An 18138-nucleotide genomic window follows, 5' to 3' on the forward strand; every position below is an offset into this window, starting at 1 on the left:
TTCGAGATTGCATACGCCAAAAATTGCAAAAAAAACAAACATTCAGAGATCAAGTAACAGGACAAAACTTTTTTACGGTTATAAACGAAAAATCACGATTTAACGGTTATTTTAACTCCGATTTTGAAACTTTTTTACAGCTACACTCCTTGACCCTATATGAATACAATGAATGAATTCGATCTTCAATTTAAAATATTTACACTAGTGGATACCACAAAATCTTATGTTATACTTAGCGAAAATATAAATAAACTCTTTAGAGTTAGTGAATCTATTGTTTTGATGAGATACGCATTTTGCGAAACTAGTTTTAAAGATCCAACCGTCAAACTTGTTTGTATATGCTTCGAGATCGCATATGCCAAAAATTGCAAAAAACAAACATTCAGATATCAAGTAACGGGACAAAACTTTTCGACGGTTATAAACGAAAAATCACGATTTAATGGTTATTTTAACTCCGATTTTGATGATTTTTTACAGCTACACTCATTGACCCTAATGAATACAATGAATGAATTCGATCTTTAATTTAAAATATTTACACTAGTGGATACCACAAAATCTTATGTTATACTTGATGAAAGTATGAATAAACTCTTAAGTGTTAGTTAATCTATTGTTTTGATGGGATACGCATTCTACGAAACTAGTTTCAACGATCCAACCGTCAAACATGTTTGTATATACTTCGACATCGCATACGCCAAAAATTGCAAAAAAATAAACATTCAGAGATCAAGTAACAGGACAAAACTTTTTGACGGTTATAAACGAAAAATCACGATTTAAAAGTTATTTTACACTAGTGGATACCACAAAATCTTATGTTATACTTAGCGAAAATATGAATAAACTCTTTAGTGTTAGTGAATCTATTGTTTTGATGAGAAAAGCATTTTGCGAAACTAGTTTCAACGATCCAACCGTCAAACTTGTTTGTATATGCTTCGAGATCGCATATGCCAAAAATTGCAAAAAAGAAACATTCAGAGATCAAGTAACGGGACAAAACTTTTCGACGGTTATAAACGAAAAATCACGATTTAATGGTTATTTTAACTCCGATTTTGATGATTTTTTACAGCTACACTCCTTGACCCTATATAAATACAATGAATGAATTCGATCTTCAATTTAAAATATTTACACTAGTGGATACCAAAAATCTTATGTTATACTTGATGAAAGTATGAATAAACTCTTAAGTGTTAGTGAATCTATTGTTTTGATGGGATACCCATTCTACGAAACTAGTTTCAACGATCCAACCGTCAAACATGTTTGTATATATTTCGAGATTGCATATGCCAAAAATTGCAAAAAAACAAACATTCAGAGATCAAGTAACGAGACAAAACTTTTCGACAGTTATAAACGAAAAATCACGATTTAACGGTTATTTTAACTCCGATTTTGATGATTTTTTTACAGCTACACTCATTGACCTTATATGAATACAATGAATGAATTCGATCTTCAATTTAAAATATTTACACTAGTGGATACGACAAAATCTTATGTTATACGTAATGAAAGTAAGAATAAACTTTTAAGTGTTAATGAATCTATTGTTTTGATGGAATACGCATTCTACGAAACTAGTTTCAACGATCTAACCGTCATACTTGTTTGTATATGCTTCAAGATTGCATACGCCAAAAATTGCAAAAAACAAATATTTAAAGATTAAGTAACGGGACAAAACTTTTCGACGGTTATAAACGAAAAATCACAATTTAACGGTTATTTTAACTTCGATTTTGATGATTTTTTACAACTACACTCCTTGACCCTATATGAATACAATGATTGAATTCGATCTTCAATTTAAAATATTTACACTAGTGGATACCACAAAATCTTATGTTATACTTAATGAAAGTACGAATAAACATACTAGTGAGTCACTTTCATTAAGCTTTGAGTTCCATTGGCAAAGTTTAAACTTTTGAGAAAGGCTTCACAACCTTGAAAACAAAAATGCTTTTATTTTGCATATCCTTGCACATTTAATATTTGTAATAGATTAGTAGTGTATTTTTATGAGACTCTTATTTTCGAGTGTAGATGTAGTACTTAAGCGACAAATGTGTTTTAATGTTTTGAAGTAATATTTATGTGACAATGTGTGGTATGTGCAAATTTAAGAAAAAAAAATATTTTTCTTAACGGGTCATAACGGGTCTTAATGGGTCGGGTCACTTTACCCCTGTTAAGGACCCGTTAAGATAACAGGTGTGACACGACACGACCCGTTAAGATAACAGATGTTACACGAAAACGACACGAACACAACTGACACGACCCGTTTGCCAGGCCTACACGTTACAATACGGTAGTAATGAAATAACAAGGCATCAGCCAATTATATAGCCATTTGGGCGGAGCTTTCAATCACCGAACCCCCTCGTTTTCATCGAAAGCAGTACTCTTGATATCTCCCTCCGGACCTCCCTACCTTCTTCTCTTTTATCTCTCACTCACTGCTTTCTTCACCATCAACCCATCCGCTTCTGCTTCTTCATTCACTCTGCGCTTCTTCTGGGACAATTGAAAAACGGTATTTCCCTCGCCACACCCATTTTCTTAATCTTTTTATCGTTTGAGAATGGCAGAAAGATCCCATTTTCTGATTAATGTACTCTCTTGTTTGATTGATTCGAATACCAAATTTTGGTTTTGTTCTTGTTGTTCTGAAATGGTAGTGACACTGATGCTGGTTTTTGTTCATTTGGCGTAACTGGGTTTACTTAGGTCCCCTTGTTTTCGAAAATGGATGCCACAATGCCCATATGCAAGACTGTCACTCCAACTCCCGTAAGTACCTCTCTTACTCACATCTGTTTATTTTTTGGAATTGTGTCTGGGTTTTGAATCTTGGGTTGTATTCTGATTAGCCGCAATTGGATTGTGTTGTGATTACTGAATCATGCAAGGTTGATGGTTTTGCTTATATATTTATTGAAACGGAACCGCTTCGCAAATGCGTATTAGTTAGTTAATTGAAGATTTGGTTTAATTTCTTATGCTCTTAACCATGTAAGATAAATTCCATCTTTATCTTCGCTTTTGTAGAAAAGATCAAAACCTTAACTCATTTGGGAAAAGTAAATTATCGGAATTCCTAGATAAATAGAATTTATAAATCAACGAGGCCTGCTTGTTATATGGTCTTCAGTATCCGTACCCTTTTTCTTCTATTATGATCTCCGGACCTGTTTCGTGTTTTAATTATAATCTTTTACATTTGGCTATGGTTTTCTTATGTCATTGACAGGGCTCATTTTTTTGGAGTACTAGAGAGATCCGAAGTTCCCAATGTAGCTTTATGGTAGGAAATAAAGTCAGCTTTCTAAGGCAGAGAGCTCAGGGTGCTCAAGTTTGTTTTAAATCCAGGAAGCATGGGGGAGCTCTCCATGCTACATGTCGTGCTGAAAAAATTCTGGTGGCAAACAGAGGCGAAATTGCTGTTCGCATTATTAGAACTGCCCATGAAATGGGAATACCTTGTGTGGCAGTTTACTCGACAATAGATAAGGATGCACTTCATGTGAAATTGGCTGATGAATCAGTTTGTATTGGTGAAGCTGCAAGCAGTCAGTCGTAAGTAGTTGATAATGATAAATTTTGTTTATCCTTCATCTCAGTTTCTGTCACAGGGGATAATGATTATATCTGTGCATTTTGATCGGTCTCTCTACAGGTACTTAGTTGTTCCAAATGTTTTATCTGCTGCCATCAGTCGGAAATGTACAATGCTGCATCCGGGATACGGTTTCCTTGCTGAGAATGCATCTTTTGTTGAAATGTGCAGAGAACATGGAATCAACTTTATTGGGCCTAAGGTAAGCTCGTCATATAAAAAGGAACATAAAATCTTCAAGCCAAGACTTTTTTATATTATTCTCTTTATTCAAAATTTAACATGTAAGCTTCCTCAACAACAGATAAAAATTAAAACTTAAATCTAACCATGATAAGTTAATGTGAATACTACTAATAGGGGCATAAGAAAATTGTAGATTGCCTATATACATTTGTTAAACTTTTCTAACAATTAAGGACATAGTCTAAACTTTCTCTAACAATCAAGGACTTTGCCCATGTGGATAAGTTTGCAAACCTTGTATTCATAGTTGGGCTGTTTTAATGGATTTTCTCCTTGGTTGTAAGGATAAATGTGCTACAAGTTTAGGGAAGTTAAAGTTTTGGCGGGGTCTATATGTCAAACTCCCTAGTTAATTTAGGGAGTGTGCTATCCACACACCCCTTTTTACTTCTCACACACCCTCTTAACTTCCAGCCGTCGGATCGAATGAATAAAAGAAGATCAAGTCATAGAAATTAATAAGGAGTGTGTAAGAAGTAAAAAGGGGTGTGTGGATATCACACCCCTTAATTTAGTGTTCGTATACCAAAATCTCATGGAAATTCAGATTGATATATTGACAATCTTTTTTGGTGAATAGTAATGGATGGAAATTTTACATTATAAACTTTGATTGAAAATATTTCTACCTTGCCTAAACAAACTTTTTTTTTTTTTTTTCTTTTTCTTTTTGAGTATCGTTTTAATTTGTTTTTATACATTATATTGCATTTTAATTTTGAACACTTTCTGTTCTAACTCCGCCTATGTCTTACATGGCCGGTCCCAAGCCCGGATAAAGGAGGAGGGGGAGGGCGTCAGGTAGTCGACAGCCGGCACTCCATGATCACGTCGAATCCTTATGAAAATGAATCCAGAACAAAATCGCGCTAAAGCTAGGGCGTCACCCGTAAGTGGCGCGCTGTGTGGCCTGAGCACAGTGATAAGTGAGCAAGGGTCGCTGTATCTCCATCGGCACCCGGATGCAGTGTTAAATGAGCAAGGGGGCCATAGAAACTTCTTTTCGAACGACTCCACTCAAAGTTGTTTGGGAGCATATGCTCCTATCAACTTTACCCGGGACACAAAAGAAGTACTTTGATCCTATTAGACGGGGGAGGGTGAAGAAGCTAGGACAGAAGGGTAGAGTTCAAGAGAGCAAAATGCTTTTAGGAACGTGGAATATAGGAACCTTAACGGGAAAATCTATGGAAGTAGTGGAAGTTATGGTGAGGAGAAGGATAAATATTATGTGCCTACAAGAAACTAAGTGGGTTGGTAGTAAGGCAAAGGATCTAGAAAACTCAGGGTTTAAACTTTGGTATTCGGGCACAAATAGAACGAGAAACGGTGTTGGCATCATCGTGGACAAGACCTTGGTACAAGATGTTGTAGATGTCAAGAGGGTAGGAGATAGAATCATGGCAATCAAGATTGTAATAGGACAAGAACTTATCAATGTGATTAGTGCGTACGCACCTCAAGTAGGGTTGGATACGAGTTCGAAGGAGAAATTTTGGGAAGATCTTGGAGACTTGGTGCAAGGAATTGCTCAGACGGAGAAGTTATTTATAGGAGGAGATTTAAATGGACACGTGGGCAGGGAGACATGCAACTATGGAGGTTTTCATGGTGGCCATGGTTTTGGGGAGAGAAACGAGGATGGGGAAGCTATCTTGGATTTTGCAATGGCATATGATCTCTTCTTAGCCAACACCTTCTTTAAGAAGAGAGAAGAACATGTGATCACCTACAAGAGTGGGTCGTCAAAAACACAAATAGATTTTCTTCTAATGAGGAAAGGGGATCGTATAACTTGTAAGGATTGCAAAGTTATACCAGGAGACAGCGTGGCTAATCAACATCGCTTGTTGGTGATGGATGTACATATCAAAAGAGTAAGACAAAAGAACAAGACTTGGAAGTGCCCAAGGACTAGATGGTGGAATCTAAAAGAAGAAAAACAAGCCATTTTCAAAGAGAAGGTAATCACCCAATGTGTGTGGGATAGAGAGGGGGAAGCTAGCCAAATGTGGGATTCCATGGCTAGTTGTATCCGAAAAGTAGCAAAAGAGGTATTAGGAGAGTCCAAGGGCTTTGCCCCACACCAAAAGGAATCTTGGTGGTGGAATGAGGAGGTACAAACAAAGGTGAAGGCTAAGAAGGAATGTTGTAAAGCCTTATACAAGGAGAGGACTGATGAAAATGGTGAAAGGTATAGAAAAGCGAAGCAAGAGGCGAAGAAAGCTGTCAGAGAAGCTAAGTTAGCGGCTTACGACGATATGTATAAACGACTAGATACCAAAGAAGGAGAGTTGGATATCTATAAACTATCTAGAGCAAGGGAAAAGAAGACAAGGGACCTAAACCAAGTGAGGTGCATCAAGGATGAGGATGGAAAGGTTCTTGCTACAGAGAACGCGGTTAAAGACAGATGGAGAGGTTATTTTCATAATCTTTTCAATGAAGGACATGAAATGAGTGCTTCTTTAGGGGAGTTGAGTAACTCAGAAGAGTGTAGAAACTACTCTTTTTATCGTCGAATCCGGAAGGAAGAAGTGGTTGTAGCTTTGAAGAAGATGAAGCATAAAAAAGCAATAGGCCCAGACGATATACCAATCGAAGTGTGGAAACTTTTGGGAGAGACAGGTATAACATGGCTCACTGACCTTTTCAATAGGATTTTGAAAACGAAGAAGATGCCAAATGAGTGGCGAATGAGCACTTTGGTGCCTATCTACAAGAATAAGGGCGACGTACAAAATTGCATGAACTATAGGGGTATTAAGCTAATGAGTCATACAATGAAGCTCTGGGAGAGAGTCATTGAGCATAGATTGAGGCAAGAGACACGGGTTTCGGACAACCAATTCGGGTTCATGCCAGGGCGCTCAACCATGGAGGCAATCTATCTCTTACGAAGATTGATGGAAAGATATAGAGATGGGAAAAAGGATTTACACATGGTCTTTATAGATTTGGAAAAAGCGTATGATAGGGTCCCAAGAGACATTCTTTGGAGGATTTTAGAGAAGAAAGGAGTACGAGTAGCATATATCCAAGCTATAAAGGATATGTATGAAGGAGCAAAGACTGCCGTAAGAACTCATGAAGGACAAACCGAAAGCTTTCCCATAACTGTAGGATTACATCAAGGCTCATCCTTAAGTCCTTACCTTTTTGCGTTGATAATGGATGAGTTAACACGACATATTCAAGATGATATTCCTTGGTGTATGCTTTTCGCAGACGATATAGTGTTGATAGATGAAACTCAGGAAGGGGTAAATGCAAAGCTTAACCTTTGGAGAGAAGTGTTGGAATCTAAAGGTCTTCGCCTAAGCCGATCAAAGACAGAATATATGGAGTGCAAGTTCAGTGCAAATGGAGGCCAAAACGAGTTAGGGGTGAGGATCGGAGATCAAGAAATACCAAAGAGCGACCGTTTTCGTTACCTAGGATCTATCTTGCAAAAGAACGGAGAATTAGATGGAGATCTCAACCATAGAATACAAGCTGGATGGATGAAGTGGAAGAGTGCATCCGGCGTGTTGTGTGACCGCCGTATGCCACTGAAGCTCAAGGGAAAATTTTATAGGACGGCAATAAGGCCGGCGATGCTGTATGGCACAGAATGTTGGGCGGTGAAACATCAACACGTACACAAAATGGGTGTAGCGGAGATGAGGATGCTTCGTTGGATGTGTGGGCACACGAGAAAGGATAAGATTAGGAATGAGGATATCCGGGGTAAAGTAGGAGTAGCCGAAATTGAAGGAAAGATGAGAGAAAATCGGTTACGGTGGTTTGGACATGTGCAAAGAAGGCCTACTGACGTTCCGATTAGAAGATGCGACTATGGGACAGAGGTTCAGGGCCGAAGGGGTAGAGGAAGACCTAGGAAAACTTTGGAAGAGACTCTAAGAAAAGACTTAGAGTACTTGGATCTAACGAAGGACATGACACAGGATCGAGCACAATGGCGTTCTAAGATTCATATAGCCGATCCCACTCAGTGACTTGGATTTTCCAAGTCTCCAACCGAGAAGTTTTCCTCATTCGGGAAATTAAGAGAACACTACCCCAACCTACATGCTCCACTCAGAAAGCTTCAACATACAAGCTTTAACAAAAGAAAATTCAAAGAACTTAGCGAAGAAGGCTTTGGTGTATTTAACACAATACGTTGAAATGAAGGAAAGCTTATTTATTGATATCCCCGATAAGCTACAAATATGTACATATACATGAGTCAAAATAAGCACACAAGAGGGAGCCTTCACAAAGGTTGCTTAGGAGAAGTCTCAGCAGTCGGTAGAGCCCCAGAAAGAGAAGGCACCGGAGGGGGATCATTTGGAGCCTCAGTACTGGACAGAACCCTAGAAGGAGGAGGCATCAGAGGTTGATCATTTGGAGCTTCATTACGCGGTACAGCCCCAGAAGACGAAGGCAATAAATGCCTTTGGAACAAACCCACAAATCTCTGATGATCAAGTAAAACCTGACCATCAGTTTCCTTCATCTGGTCAAGCTTCCTCTTCATGTTTGTAGCATAGTCATGTGCGAGCCGGTGCAACTGTTTATTCTCATGCTTGAGCCCTCTAATCTCCTGTTTGAGACTCATCACTTCAGCCGCCAATGATTCAACTTGGCGGGTTCGAGCAAATAGGCGTTGGGCCATATTAGACACAGAACCTGCACACTGAACACTGAGAGCCAGCGAATCCTTAACAGCTAACTCATCAGACCGTTTGGAAAGTAGTCTGTTATCTTTGGGAGTGAGAAGGTTCCTGGCCACCACCGCAGCGGTCATATCATTCTTCATCACGGAATCCCCAACGGTAAGAGGACCAGTAGGGGAGACGAAGGATGGGCGCCATATGTTGTCTGGAGAAGGCGGGGCTGCCTCTTCAACAAGGTTCAAGTCAAAACGACGGTCGGAGGGGCCATACATTTTCAAAGGTGTTGAAGAGAGAAGAGGTCGGACAAATCAAGATCTTAGAAGTGCAAGAATGAAGCTTCTACTGGTGGAGATTCAAGTGTGCTTTGGAACTTAATGCCAGCCCCTATAAAAATCTGCACTCGACGAAGCTTCAGAAATCGAAGAGGCGCCTGCTCAGAAATCGAAGAGGCGTTTGCTTTCTCAAAAGCTGGGCTGCTTAGAGATCACGAGGGTTGATCTCAGAAATCGAAGAGGCGTTTGCTTTCTCAAAAGTTGGGCTGCTCAAAGACCACGAAGGCCGATCTCAAAAATCGAAGAGGCGCTCGCTTTCTCAAAAGCTGGGCTCCCCAGAGACCACGAGGGCCGATATCAGAAATCGAAGAGGCACCTACTTTTCCAGCCTTTTCCAGCCTTGTCAGCACCTGTCACACGCACACTCAGTTTTGCGGAAATTATGGGCATTCTGTCAAAGACTTCTGGTGAAGTAGAAAACACATGAATCTTACTGTTCAATCACCCACTTCCCACACGCAACAATAGCTCATGGGTACCACAGATAACTTTGCCAAAGTTCTCTGCCAAAGTTGAGCACGTGAAGCTTGCAGCTCCCACTACATCGCTCTGACCAAGAAGGGTAAAAGAATAGCAAAGAAACAGCACTAACAAAGTTTAGACCCATAAATTTTGAAGGTCTAGCTACCATATTATTACCCACAAGGGTAAAGGAACAGTACCACTGCTGGATAATTGGAAAGTCCCTGTGTGTCAACCTCTGTGCTTCGTGGCAAGGTAGACTAGCAAACATGCCCAACCTTTACTCACATTCGAGAAAACACTCCCAATAAGATTGCTTGCTCCAAAATCGAAGAGGCACCGTCCTCCGAATCTCGAGAGCCAGACTCCCAACATGACTACTTTCTTAAAAATCGAAGAGAGGGTAAAGGAACAGTACCATTGCTGGATAATTGGAAAGTCCCTGTGTGTCAACCTCTGTGCTTCGTGGCAAGGTAGACTAGCAAACATGCCCAACCTTTACTCACATTCGAGAAAACACTTCCAACAAGATTGCTTGCTCCAAAATCGAAGAGGCACCGCCCTCCGAATCTCGAGAGCCAGACTCCCAACATGATTACTTTCTCAAAAATCGAAGAGACACTGCTCCCCAAATCTCGAGAGCCAGACCCCCAGCATGATTGCTTTCTCAAAAATCGATGAGGCATCGTTATCCGAATCAATCGAAGAGGCGCTCGCTTTCTCAAAAGCTGGGCTGCTCAGAGACCACGAGGGCCGATCTCAGAAATCGAAGAGGCACCTACTTTTCTAGCCTTGTCAACACCTGTCACACGCACACTCAGCTTTGCAGAAATTATGGGCATTCTGTCGAAGACTTCTGGTGAAGTAGAAAGCACATGAATCTTACTGTTCAATCACCCACTTCCCACACGCAACAATAGCTCATGGGTACCACAAATAACTTTGCCAAAGTTCTCTGCCAAAGTTGAGCACGTGAAGCTTGCAGCTCCCACTACATCGCTCTGACCAAGAAAGGTAAAAGAATAGCAAAGAAACAGCACTAACAAAAGTTTAGACACATAAATTTTGAAGGTCTAGCTACCATATTATTACCCACAACTGTAAAGGAACAGTACCACTGCTGGATAATTGGAAAGTCCCTGTGTGTCAACCTCTGTGCTTCGTGGCAAGGTAGACTAGCAAACATGCCCAACCTTTACTCACATTCGAGAAAACACTCCCAATAAGATTGCTTGCTCCAAAATCGAAGAGGCACCGTCCTTCGAATCTCGAGAGCCAGACTCCCAACATGACTACTTTCTCAAAATCGAAGAGAGGGTAAAGGAACAGTACCATTGCTGGATAATTGGAAAGTCCCTGTGTGTCAACCTTTGTGCTTCGTGGCAAGGTAGACTAGCAAACATGCCCAACCTTTACTCACATTCGAGACAACACTCCCAACAAGATTGCTTGCTCCAAAATCGAAGAGGCACCACCCTCCGAATCTCGAGAGCCAGACTCCCAACATGATTACTTCCTCAAAAATCGAAGAGACACTGCTCTCCGAATCTCGAGAGTCATACCCCCAGCATGATTGCTTTCTCAAAAATCGAAGAGGCATCGTTCTCCGAATCTCGAGAGCCAGATACCACAGACCACTTTTTCAAAGTGCTCTGACAGAGTTAAAACATGTGAAACTGGCAGCTCCCACTACCGTGCTATGACCAAGCAGGGTAAAGGAATAGCATTACTACTTGTTGTTAGGGAGACTCCTATATATGTCGACCTCCATCCCCAACGGACAGGCAGACCTGCAAAAATGCTCAACCCTTCATCATATCTGAGAGGGCACTCCCAACGAAGCCTTTCGAAATATTCAGCTTTCTTTCCCCCCGATAATACCTCTGCAAACAAGCTATACTAGAGCAAGAATATCTCATATCATCAGGGTTAAAAGCAAGAGTATCCCATATCATGCTTTTTCCCTGTCTTTTCTTTTGGCCTTGTTTTTACCTACAAGACAAGGAGAAAGAGAGCAATCAGTCAGCACTTGGAATCAAGCTTCCAGCCAGGAACTGACTGCCTGGAACCCCTTACCTGATTACTTACCTGGCATTGCTCTCGAGTACTCATCTTCAACATCTTATGTTTCCAGGGAAGATTCCGCATCTGCTTGAGGAACAGATAGGGCAAGTGCGAAGGATACAAGGAAGCATGTGGAGACAAGCGTAACAGCACACGTGCCGATACATTCATTACTCTGTCAAAAGCAAAAGTATCCCATATCAGCAGGGTGGAACGTACACTAGATTTGATGGACTTGTTTTGACCCTCAAATTCTTCAGTCGGCCTTATACTCTGGAGGAAACCAGAAAACCCTCCAGCTCAGTTCAAGAATAAGCCTGTGGAAAGTTACTTCTTCAAAAGCAAAAGTATCTCATATCATCTCTTCTCATTTTTCTTCTCTTTATCCTTCATGCTGCTGCAAGATGGGGAGAAGGTGAACAATCAGTCGGAGCTCTGATTGCTTACCTTGTCTGTCACCTCTTTCAGCAGACCCCCTAGCTCGGCGACTTGGGGGACTCCTACTACATGGTTTGTATCGCGCTTGACCAAGCCTGAAACTACAAGTAAGCTTCAAGTGAAATTGATACATTACCTTGTGCATCTCCACCAGTTAAAGATACCACCCCTGGATGGAGGAAGAGTACTTCCAGAGAAGATGCCACATCTACCTATGAGACAGATAAGGCAAGTCAAGACGACACCACACTCCGATACTTAGAAGTTTCGTGATTACGAGATCATTCTCCCACAATATTTCCTAATGTCATTTGTACTAAATCATTCACTTGTACTCACTAAATGAGAGCTTGAACCTATGTACTTGTGTAAACCCTTCACAATTAATGAGAACTCTTCTATTCCGTGGACGTAGCCAATCTGGGTGAACCACGTACATCTTGTGTTTGCTTTCCTATCTCTATCCATTTATATACTTATCCACACTAATGACCGGAGCAATCTAGCGAAGATCACAAAAAGCGATCGTTTTCGCTACCTAGGATCTATCTTGCAAGAGAACGGAGAATTAGATGGAGATCTCAACCATAGAATACGAGCTGGATGGAAAGAGTGCATCCGGCGTGTTGTGTGACCGTCGTAGGCCACTGAAGCTCAAGGGAAAATTTTATAGGACGGCAATAAGGCTAGCGATGTTGTATGGCACAGAATGTTGGGTGGTGAAGCATCAACACGTACACAAAATGGGTGTAGCGGAGATGAGGATGCTTCGTGGGATGTGTGGGCACACGAGAAAGGATAAGATTGGGAATGAGGATATCCGAGGTAAAGTAGGAGTAGCCGAAATTGTAGGAAAGATGAGAGAAAATCGGCTCCGGTGATTTTGAACATGTGCAAAGAAGGCCGACTGACGCTCCGGTTCGAAGATGTGACTACGGGACAGAGGTTCAGGGCCGAAGGGGTAGAGGAAGACCTAGGACAACTTTGGAAGAGACTCTAAGAAAAGACTTAGAGTACTTGGATCTAACGGAGGACATGACACAAAACCGAGCGCAATGGCGTTCTAGGATTCATATAGCCGACCCCACTTAGTGGGAAAAGGCTTTGTTGTTGTTGTTGTTGTTGTTGTACACTTTCTGTTCTGTGTTTCCCATGTCTTAGAGTGACTAGTAGTTATTAGGTCATGGACATATGAGCACATGACTCTTATGTTTGGTTGCTTATTCTTTAATTCATGCTCTTATGTGGAATAAATGCTTGCTATTTTGGTCACATTTTGCAGCCTGATAGCATCCGTGTTATGGGTGATAAATCGTCTGCCAGGGACACAATGAAGAAAGCTGGTGTTCCAACTGTACCAGGAAGTGATGGATTACTACAGGTATCTCCTTCAATTCTAGGTATTTTACTTTTCAACACCTCCAGAACTAGGTGCTGCTATGAATTAATTTTGTATTATTTGTTTCAACGGGTTATTATTTTTCCTACAGAGCACAGGGGAAGGAATCAGTCTTGCAGATGAGATTGGTTTTCCTGTTATGATCAAGGTAAAGTATCATGTCTTCTTTATCTCATGCTAATTAAAACTCCTTATACTTCACTGTATCTGAGAGTTTACAGTGCACACCCTTTCATGTTTAACTCTCAAAATTCAAAAGTTAACATATTAATGTACCAAATTGAATTCTTTTTGTTTTTTTTAAAGAAACTAATTGTTTAACATGAGAATTATTTATTAATTACATTTCAATTGTAAAATGAGTGAAAACATGCCCGTTTACATAGAATTGTTGCTCAAGAGTTTTATATGTTTGAAAAGGAAAGACAGAAGGCTACCCAGTTCTACACAGTGCTATACTATGAAAGATTTACCATTAAGCTGGATACTTTTAAATTTTAGAGCATCTCCATGGGAGGTAGCATTTGGGTAGCAAAGTCATTTTGCTATGCCACGTAGGAAAAACGCACCCCCAATAGAGGTAGCAACCCAATTAACAAAGTAAAGAATTAGCAACTGACCTTGTATATACCCCACAAGATGGGATAAAGTTAACATGTTAGTATTTTAAAGTGAAAGAGAGGATTTGAAGAGTTGGTAAGAGTGGGTTGGAGTGACAAATTATTAAAGTAGCATAAAAGTGTCAAATGGGTTATCAAAGGACACTTTTAAAGAAAATTTTTGCTAATTCCTTTGGACATAATAGGTTTTAAAACATGGAGTTGCTAAGAAAGAAAGACTTCAGTTGGTGGCTTCTAATTGTTACCTCTGATTTTTGGAGGAGGTTGTTCTATCGTTTAGCAGAAAAAATAAATCTGGCAGATTGTTTACCAATGTGTTATTTATTTACTTGAGTGAATCAGACATGTAACTTGTAGGACTTCATTAAATTAATCATAAAGTTTATGAAATCAGTGATTATTTTAATATTGTGACTCTCCTAGAAACATCCCTTTACTTCGTGTTAGCGAAAGCCAATGTACTTGTATGTGTTATTTCTTTGTTTCTCTTAAGTGATAAGCATAATTTGCTATTGAAGGCAACAGCAGGAGGTGGAGGACGTGGCATGCGTCTTGCTAAAGAACCTGAGGAGTTTGTGAAGCTGTTACAGGTAAAACACCCAGTGTATCTTCCTATTTTTGTTGCTATAGTGATGCCTTTTTTAGTTCTTGTTCTTTGATAGTATGTCCTGCTTCATCTTTGAAGGCATATTTGAAGTTTTTTGTTATATAGGTTTATCCTGTAAACTGAATTGTTTGTTTCTTAGTTTTGTTGACCTAGTTATCTGTAAACAGATTTTATATTTTTGTATTCTGTTGTTGCTTCCATGTCATAATTTTTTGCATCAATTTGATTGTTTGCAGCAAGCTAAAAGTGAGGCTGCAGCTGCTTTTGGAAATGATGGAGTTTATTTGGAAAAGTACATCCAAAATCCTAGACACATTGAATTTCAGGTAATGTACTTGCAAAAGTTCGTGTAAAATTCATGGTCATCATTCTTACTCCGGTTAGTTTATGATAATTAGTATTTTAATTGAAATTTGTTGACAACATGCAATCTCTTGATTCTCTCTTGTAAATACAGGTCTTAGCAGATAAATATGGAAATGTTGTTCACTTTGGGGAGCGAGATTGCAGCATCCAGGTACTTTAAATGGCCTTATTGGCTGCATTAATCTCTGTGAAGGTTACATTTGTAGTTTCTAGAAAACAGCTTTCTGCGTATAGTTTAGTTCTGATTTCTTCAATGGAAGCAAAAATGTCATAACCTTACCGTATAACAAACTCTTAGTAACTCTAGGATGTTTATCCTCTATTCCATTCTGAGAAATGTAAAATTCAATGACACCTGCCATATTGTTTATCATGTTTTGAATGTGACCATTGCAGAGAAGGAATCAAAAGCTGCTGGAAGAAGCACCCTCCCCTGCATTGACCCCGGAATTGCGAAAAGCTATGGGTGATGCAGCAGTTGCTGCAGCAGCATCGATTGGTTACATTGGAGTTGGAACAGTTGAATTCCTTTTGGATGAAAGAGGTTCCTTCTACTTCATGGAAATGAACACTCGGATTCAGGTTCAACTAATCTTTTGACGACAGATTCGACTGGTACATAATTTTGCTTAGTTTTGTTGAACTAAAATTTTTCGCCAACTGAACCACAGGTTGAGCATCCTGTGACAGAAATGATTTCATCTGTTGACTTGATTGAAGAACAAATTCGTGTAGCTATGGGAGAAAAGCTCCGATACACACAGGTAATTGTAGTAAAGTAGTTTTGAAGATGCATATGACGCTTTCTGTTCAACGTCTCATGGAGGTAGCTCATTCTGCAGGATGAGATAGTGCTCAGAGGACATTCAATTGAATGTCGTATCAATGCAGAAGATGCTTTTAAAGGATTCCGACCTGGGCCAGGTATGTGTACCTATGTTCTGGTTCCCATGGTAATTGCTGAGTACATAATGACACATGTGGACACTTGGTGTATTTCTTTTTTGTTATCTGATATGGCCAACCTCTGATGACATAAGTTCTAAGTGAGTTCAGCACTTAATGATTTCCATTGATTTGATTGTTTTTCCAAATATTCGTAATCTTCTGCCTTTTTTACAGGGAGAATAACAGCCTACTTACCATCTGGAGGTCCCTTTGTTAGAATGGATAGCCATGTTTATCCTGATTATGTGGTTCCTCCAAACTATGATTCCCTTCTTGGAAAGGTTTGTGGACCAACAAACCATTGCTAGCCATTGTTGCTCATATGCATGTACAATATAAAATTATAACTTTCAAGTTTCTTGTTCCACTGACTTCGGAAATGCTTTCCTATTGTAGCTTATTGTATGGGCACCAACAAGAGAAAAGGCAATTGAACGAATGAAGAGGGCTCTTGACGACACTATTATAACAGGTAATAATAAAGTAGCTGTTGAAATCGTTCTATTTTAGTTACATTTTCTGCACTTAGTGTACACTAAAATTATGTGTGAGCCAATTTCTTTAGTTATGGCTGTGAATTAGATAGCTGATATGTATATATCTCTATATTCATGGCTGGTAATGTAGATATTGCCCTTATGCTGCAGGTGTTCCGACAACCATTGAATATCATAAACTTATCCTTGATATAGAGGATTTCAAAAATGGCAAAGTTGATACTGCTTTTATCCCAAAGCATGAGGATGAGTTACAAGCGGTAAGAAGCTAGTGTAATGCTGATAAGTTTACCAGCGAGGTTTTGAATTTTCATTGTTATTTTTGTGTGCATTAAGGCAACTAGAAACAGGCTTCAAACACTGGTTAAGTGATTAGTTTGAACCAGTCATATAAGATTTCCTTCTTTTGACTTTTGTCGAGAGCTGTTATTGACAACCCAAAAAAATAGTCATACACACCTTCCTAAAAAAAATAAAAAAAATAAAAAATAAAGAGGTAGAAGTGTAGAATGACTATCTAGAAGTGCTACTAACATTTGCCTTTCTAATTTGTTGACAACTTGTATTATCCTGGATATTCATCTTTGGCTTTGCCATTTCATATAATATATAGGTCACCCGCCTCAATCTGAAGAAATTGTGTTTCTCGTTAATCCATAACTTGGTCTCATTAACACGACGGAATGGTGATATCATCCTTGATATGTGAAGTTGTAGAATATAATTGTTTTTACTTGCACAATTATTTTTATACTTTTCTGAGAAGAAATTCGTTACATTTTATTGGATTACTATTTTTTGTGCTGGTGTTGGGTTTGTATTCATCTAAGTTTTGTTATGTTTACTTATTCCCTTTCATGTGCCCACAGCCCCAACATTTGATGCCTGCATCTCCCAAAGAACTAGCTGGTGCATCTGCTTAGACGGACGGAGCCCGAATTGGTGCAATTTGGTCTAAGTCAACCACAATTGAAAGGGGGCAAATCATCCAACTTTTTTTTTTTTTTTTTTTTGTATTTTAATTATTTTCATTGTGGCCTTGTTATTGCTTATTAGCACTAGTAAACATTATAGAGAGCGATGAAGTCCAACTTGTTCAAGTTAATATCTTTTCTGCAGGAAAAGAGGTGGTTTAAAGCTTCAGGTTTAATCAAAATGGATGTAAAAACCACATTAAAAGTTTATTTTACAAGAAAACTTGGGGTTTTCTATTTGGTGAATAAGAGCTTAAGAGTGAAATTGGACCAAATATGTAAACTCATAGTGAGGCACGGGTTAGTGAATTCAATTGGGCTCGGGTTTTGGTGCCACTTGACTTGGAAAATTTCTTAAGTCAAGTGAGCCTGAAACTCAAAACAAGTTAAATCAATTCATGCAGCTTGAATGAGTTATTTGTGCTCTTATTATTCGCATATCTGACTGGAATATGCAATTAGGCTACGTTTGGAAGCGAATTGGGCTTTTGACTGGAGAGCAAAAATTGCGCTTTCGACTGCAATGCGAGTTATGTATTCAGTTGGAATATGGGTTGGTCTTTTTTTGCTAGAAAATCAGTTCAAGCATCCGACTCGAAAGCAAGGGGACACGCTTATGGATGTCGGGTTGATAGGGTTTTGCAACAATAGGGATTGAGGCATCATTTTCAGCCTCCATATGATGCACACATGTTTATTATGAAAAATCACAAACTGCCGTTTTCTATTTAATATGAATAAAACTAGATTAAAGGGGTTTATGCTTCATGCTAATTTTTGAATCGTGAGGCTTTCGCAAAATTGCAAAAAATAGAATGATATATGATAAAAAAAAAATTCACATAAGCAATAAAAAAATAGTATAATCGGGTTCA

The 18138-nt window shown here is 39.3% G+C and overlaps 1 protein-coding gene across 1 annotated transcript; it reads left to right on the plus strand.

The window, feature by feature from the left end:
- The first annotated feature begins 2349 nt into the window (after positions 1–2349).
- Positions 2350–17512, plus strand: LOC103427253 (biotin carboxylase 1, chloroplastic). The gene is made up of 16 exons (XM_029104183.2): positions 2350–2566; positions 2761–2823; positions 3284–3609; positions 3710–3851; positions 13135–13233; positions 13343–13399; positions 14390–14461; positions 14715–14804; positions 14936–14995; positions 15241–15426; positions 15516–15608; positions 15687–15768; positions 15967–16073; positions 16189–16264; positions 16440–16549; positions 17159–17512. Exons 2-16 carry the CDS (start codon positions 2779–2781, stop codon positions 17210–17212), a joined length of 1599 nt encoding a protein of 532 aa, XP_028960016.1. The 5' UTR covers positions 2350–2566; positions 2761–2778; the 3' UTR covers positions 17213–17512.
- The last annotated feature ends 626 nt before the right edge of the window (positions 17513–18138 follow it).

Source organism: Malus domestica, chromosome 01 (assembly GCF_042453785.1).
Source record: "Malus domestica chromosome 01, GDT2T_hap1".
NCBI lineage: Eukaryota > Viridiplantae > Streptophyta > Magnoliopsida > Rosales > Rosaceae > Malus > Malus domestica.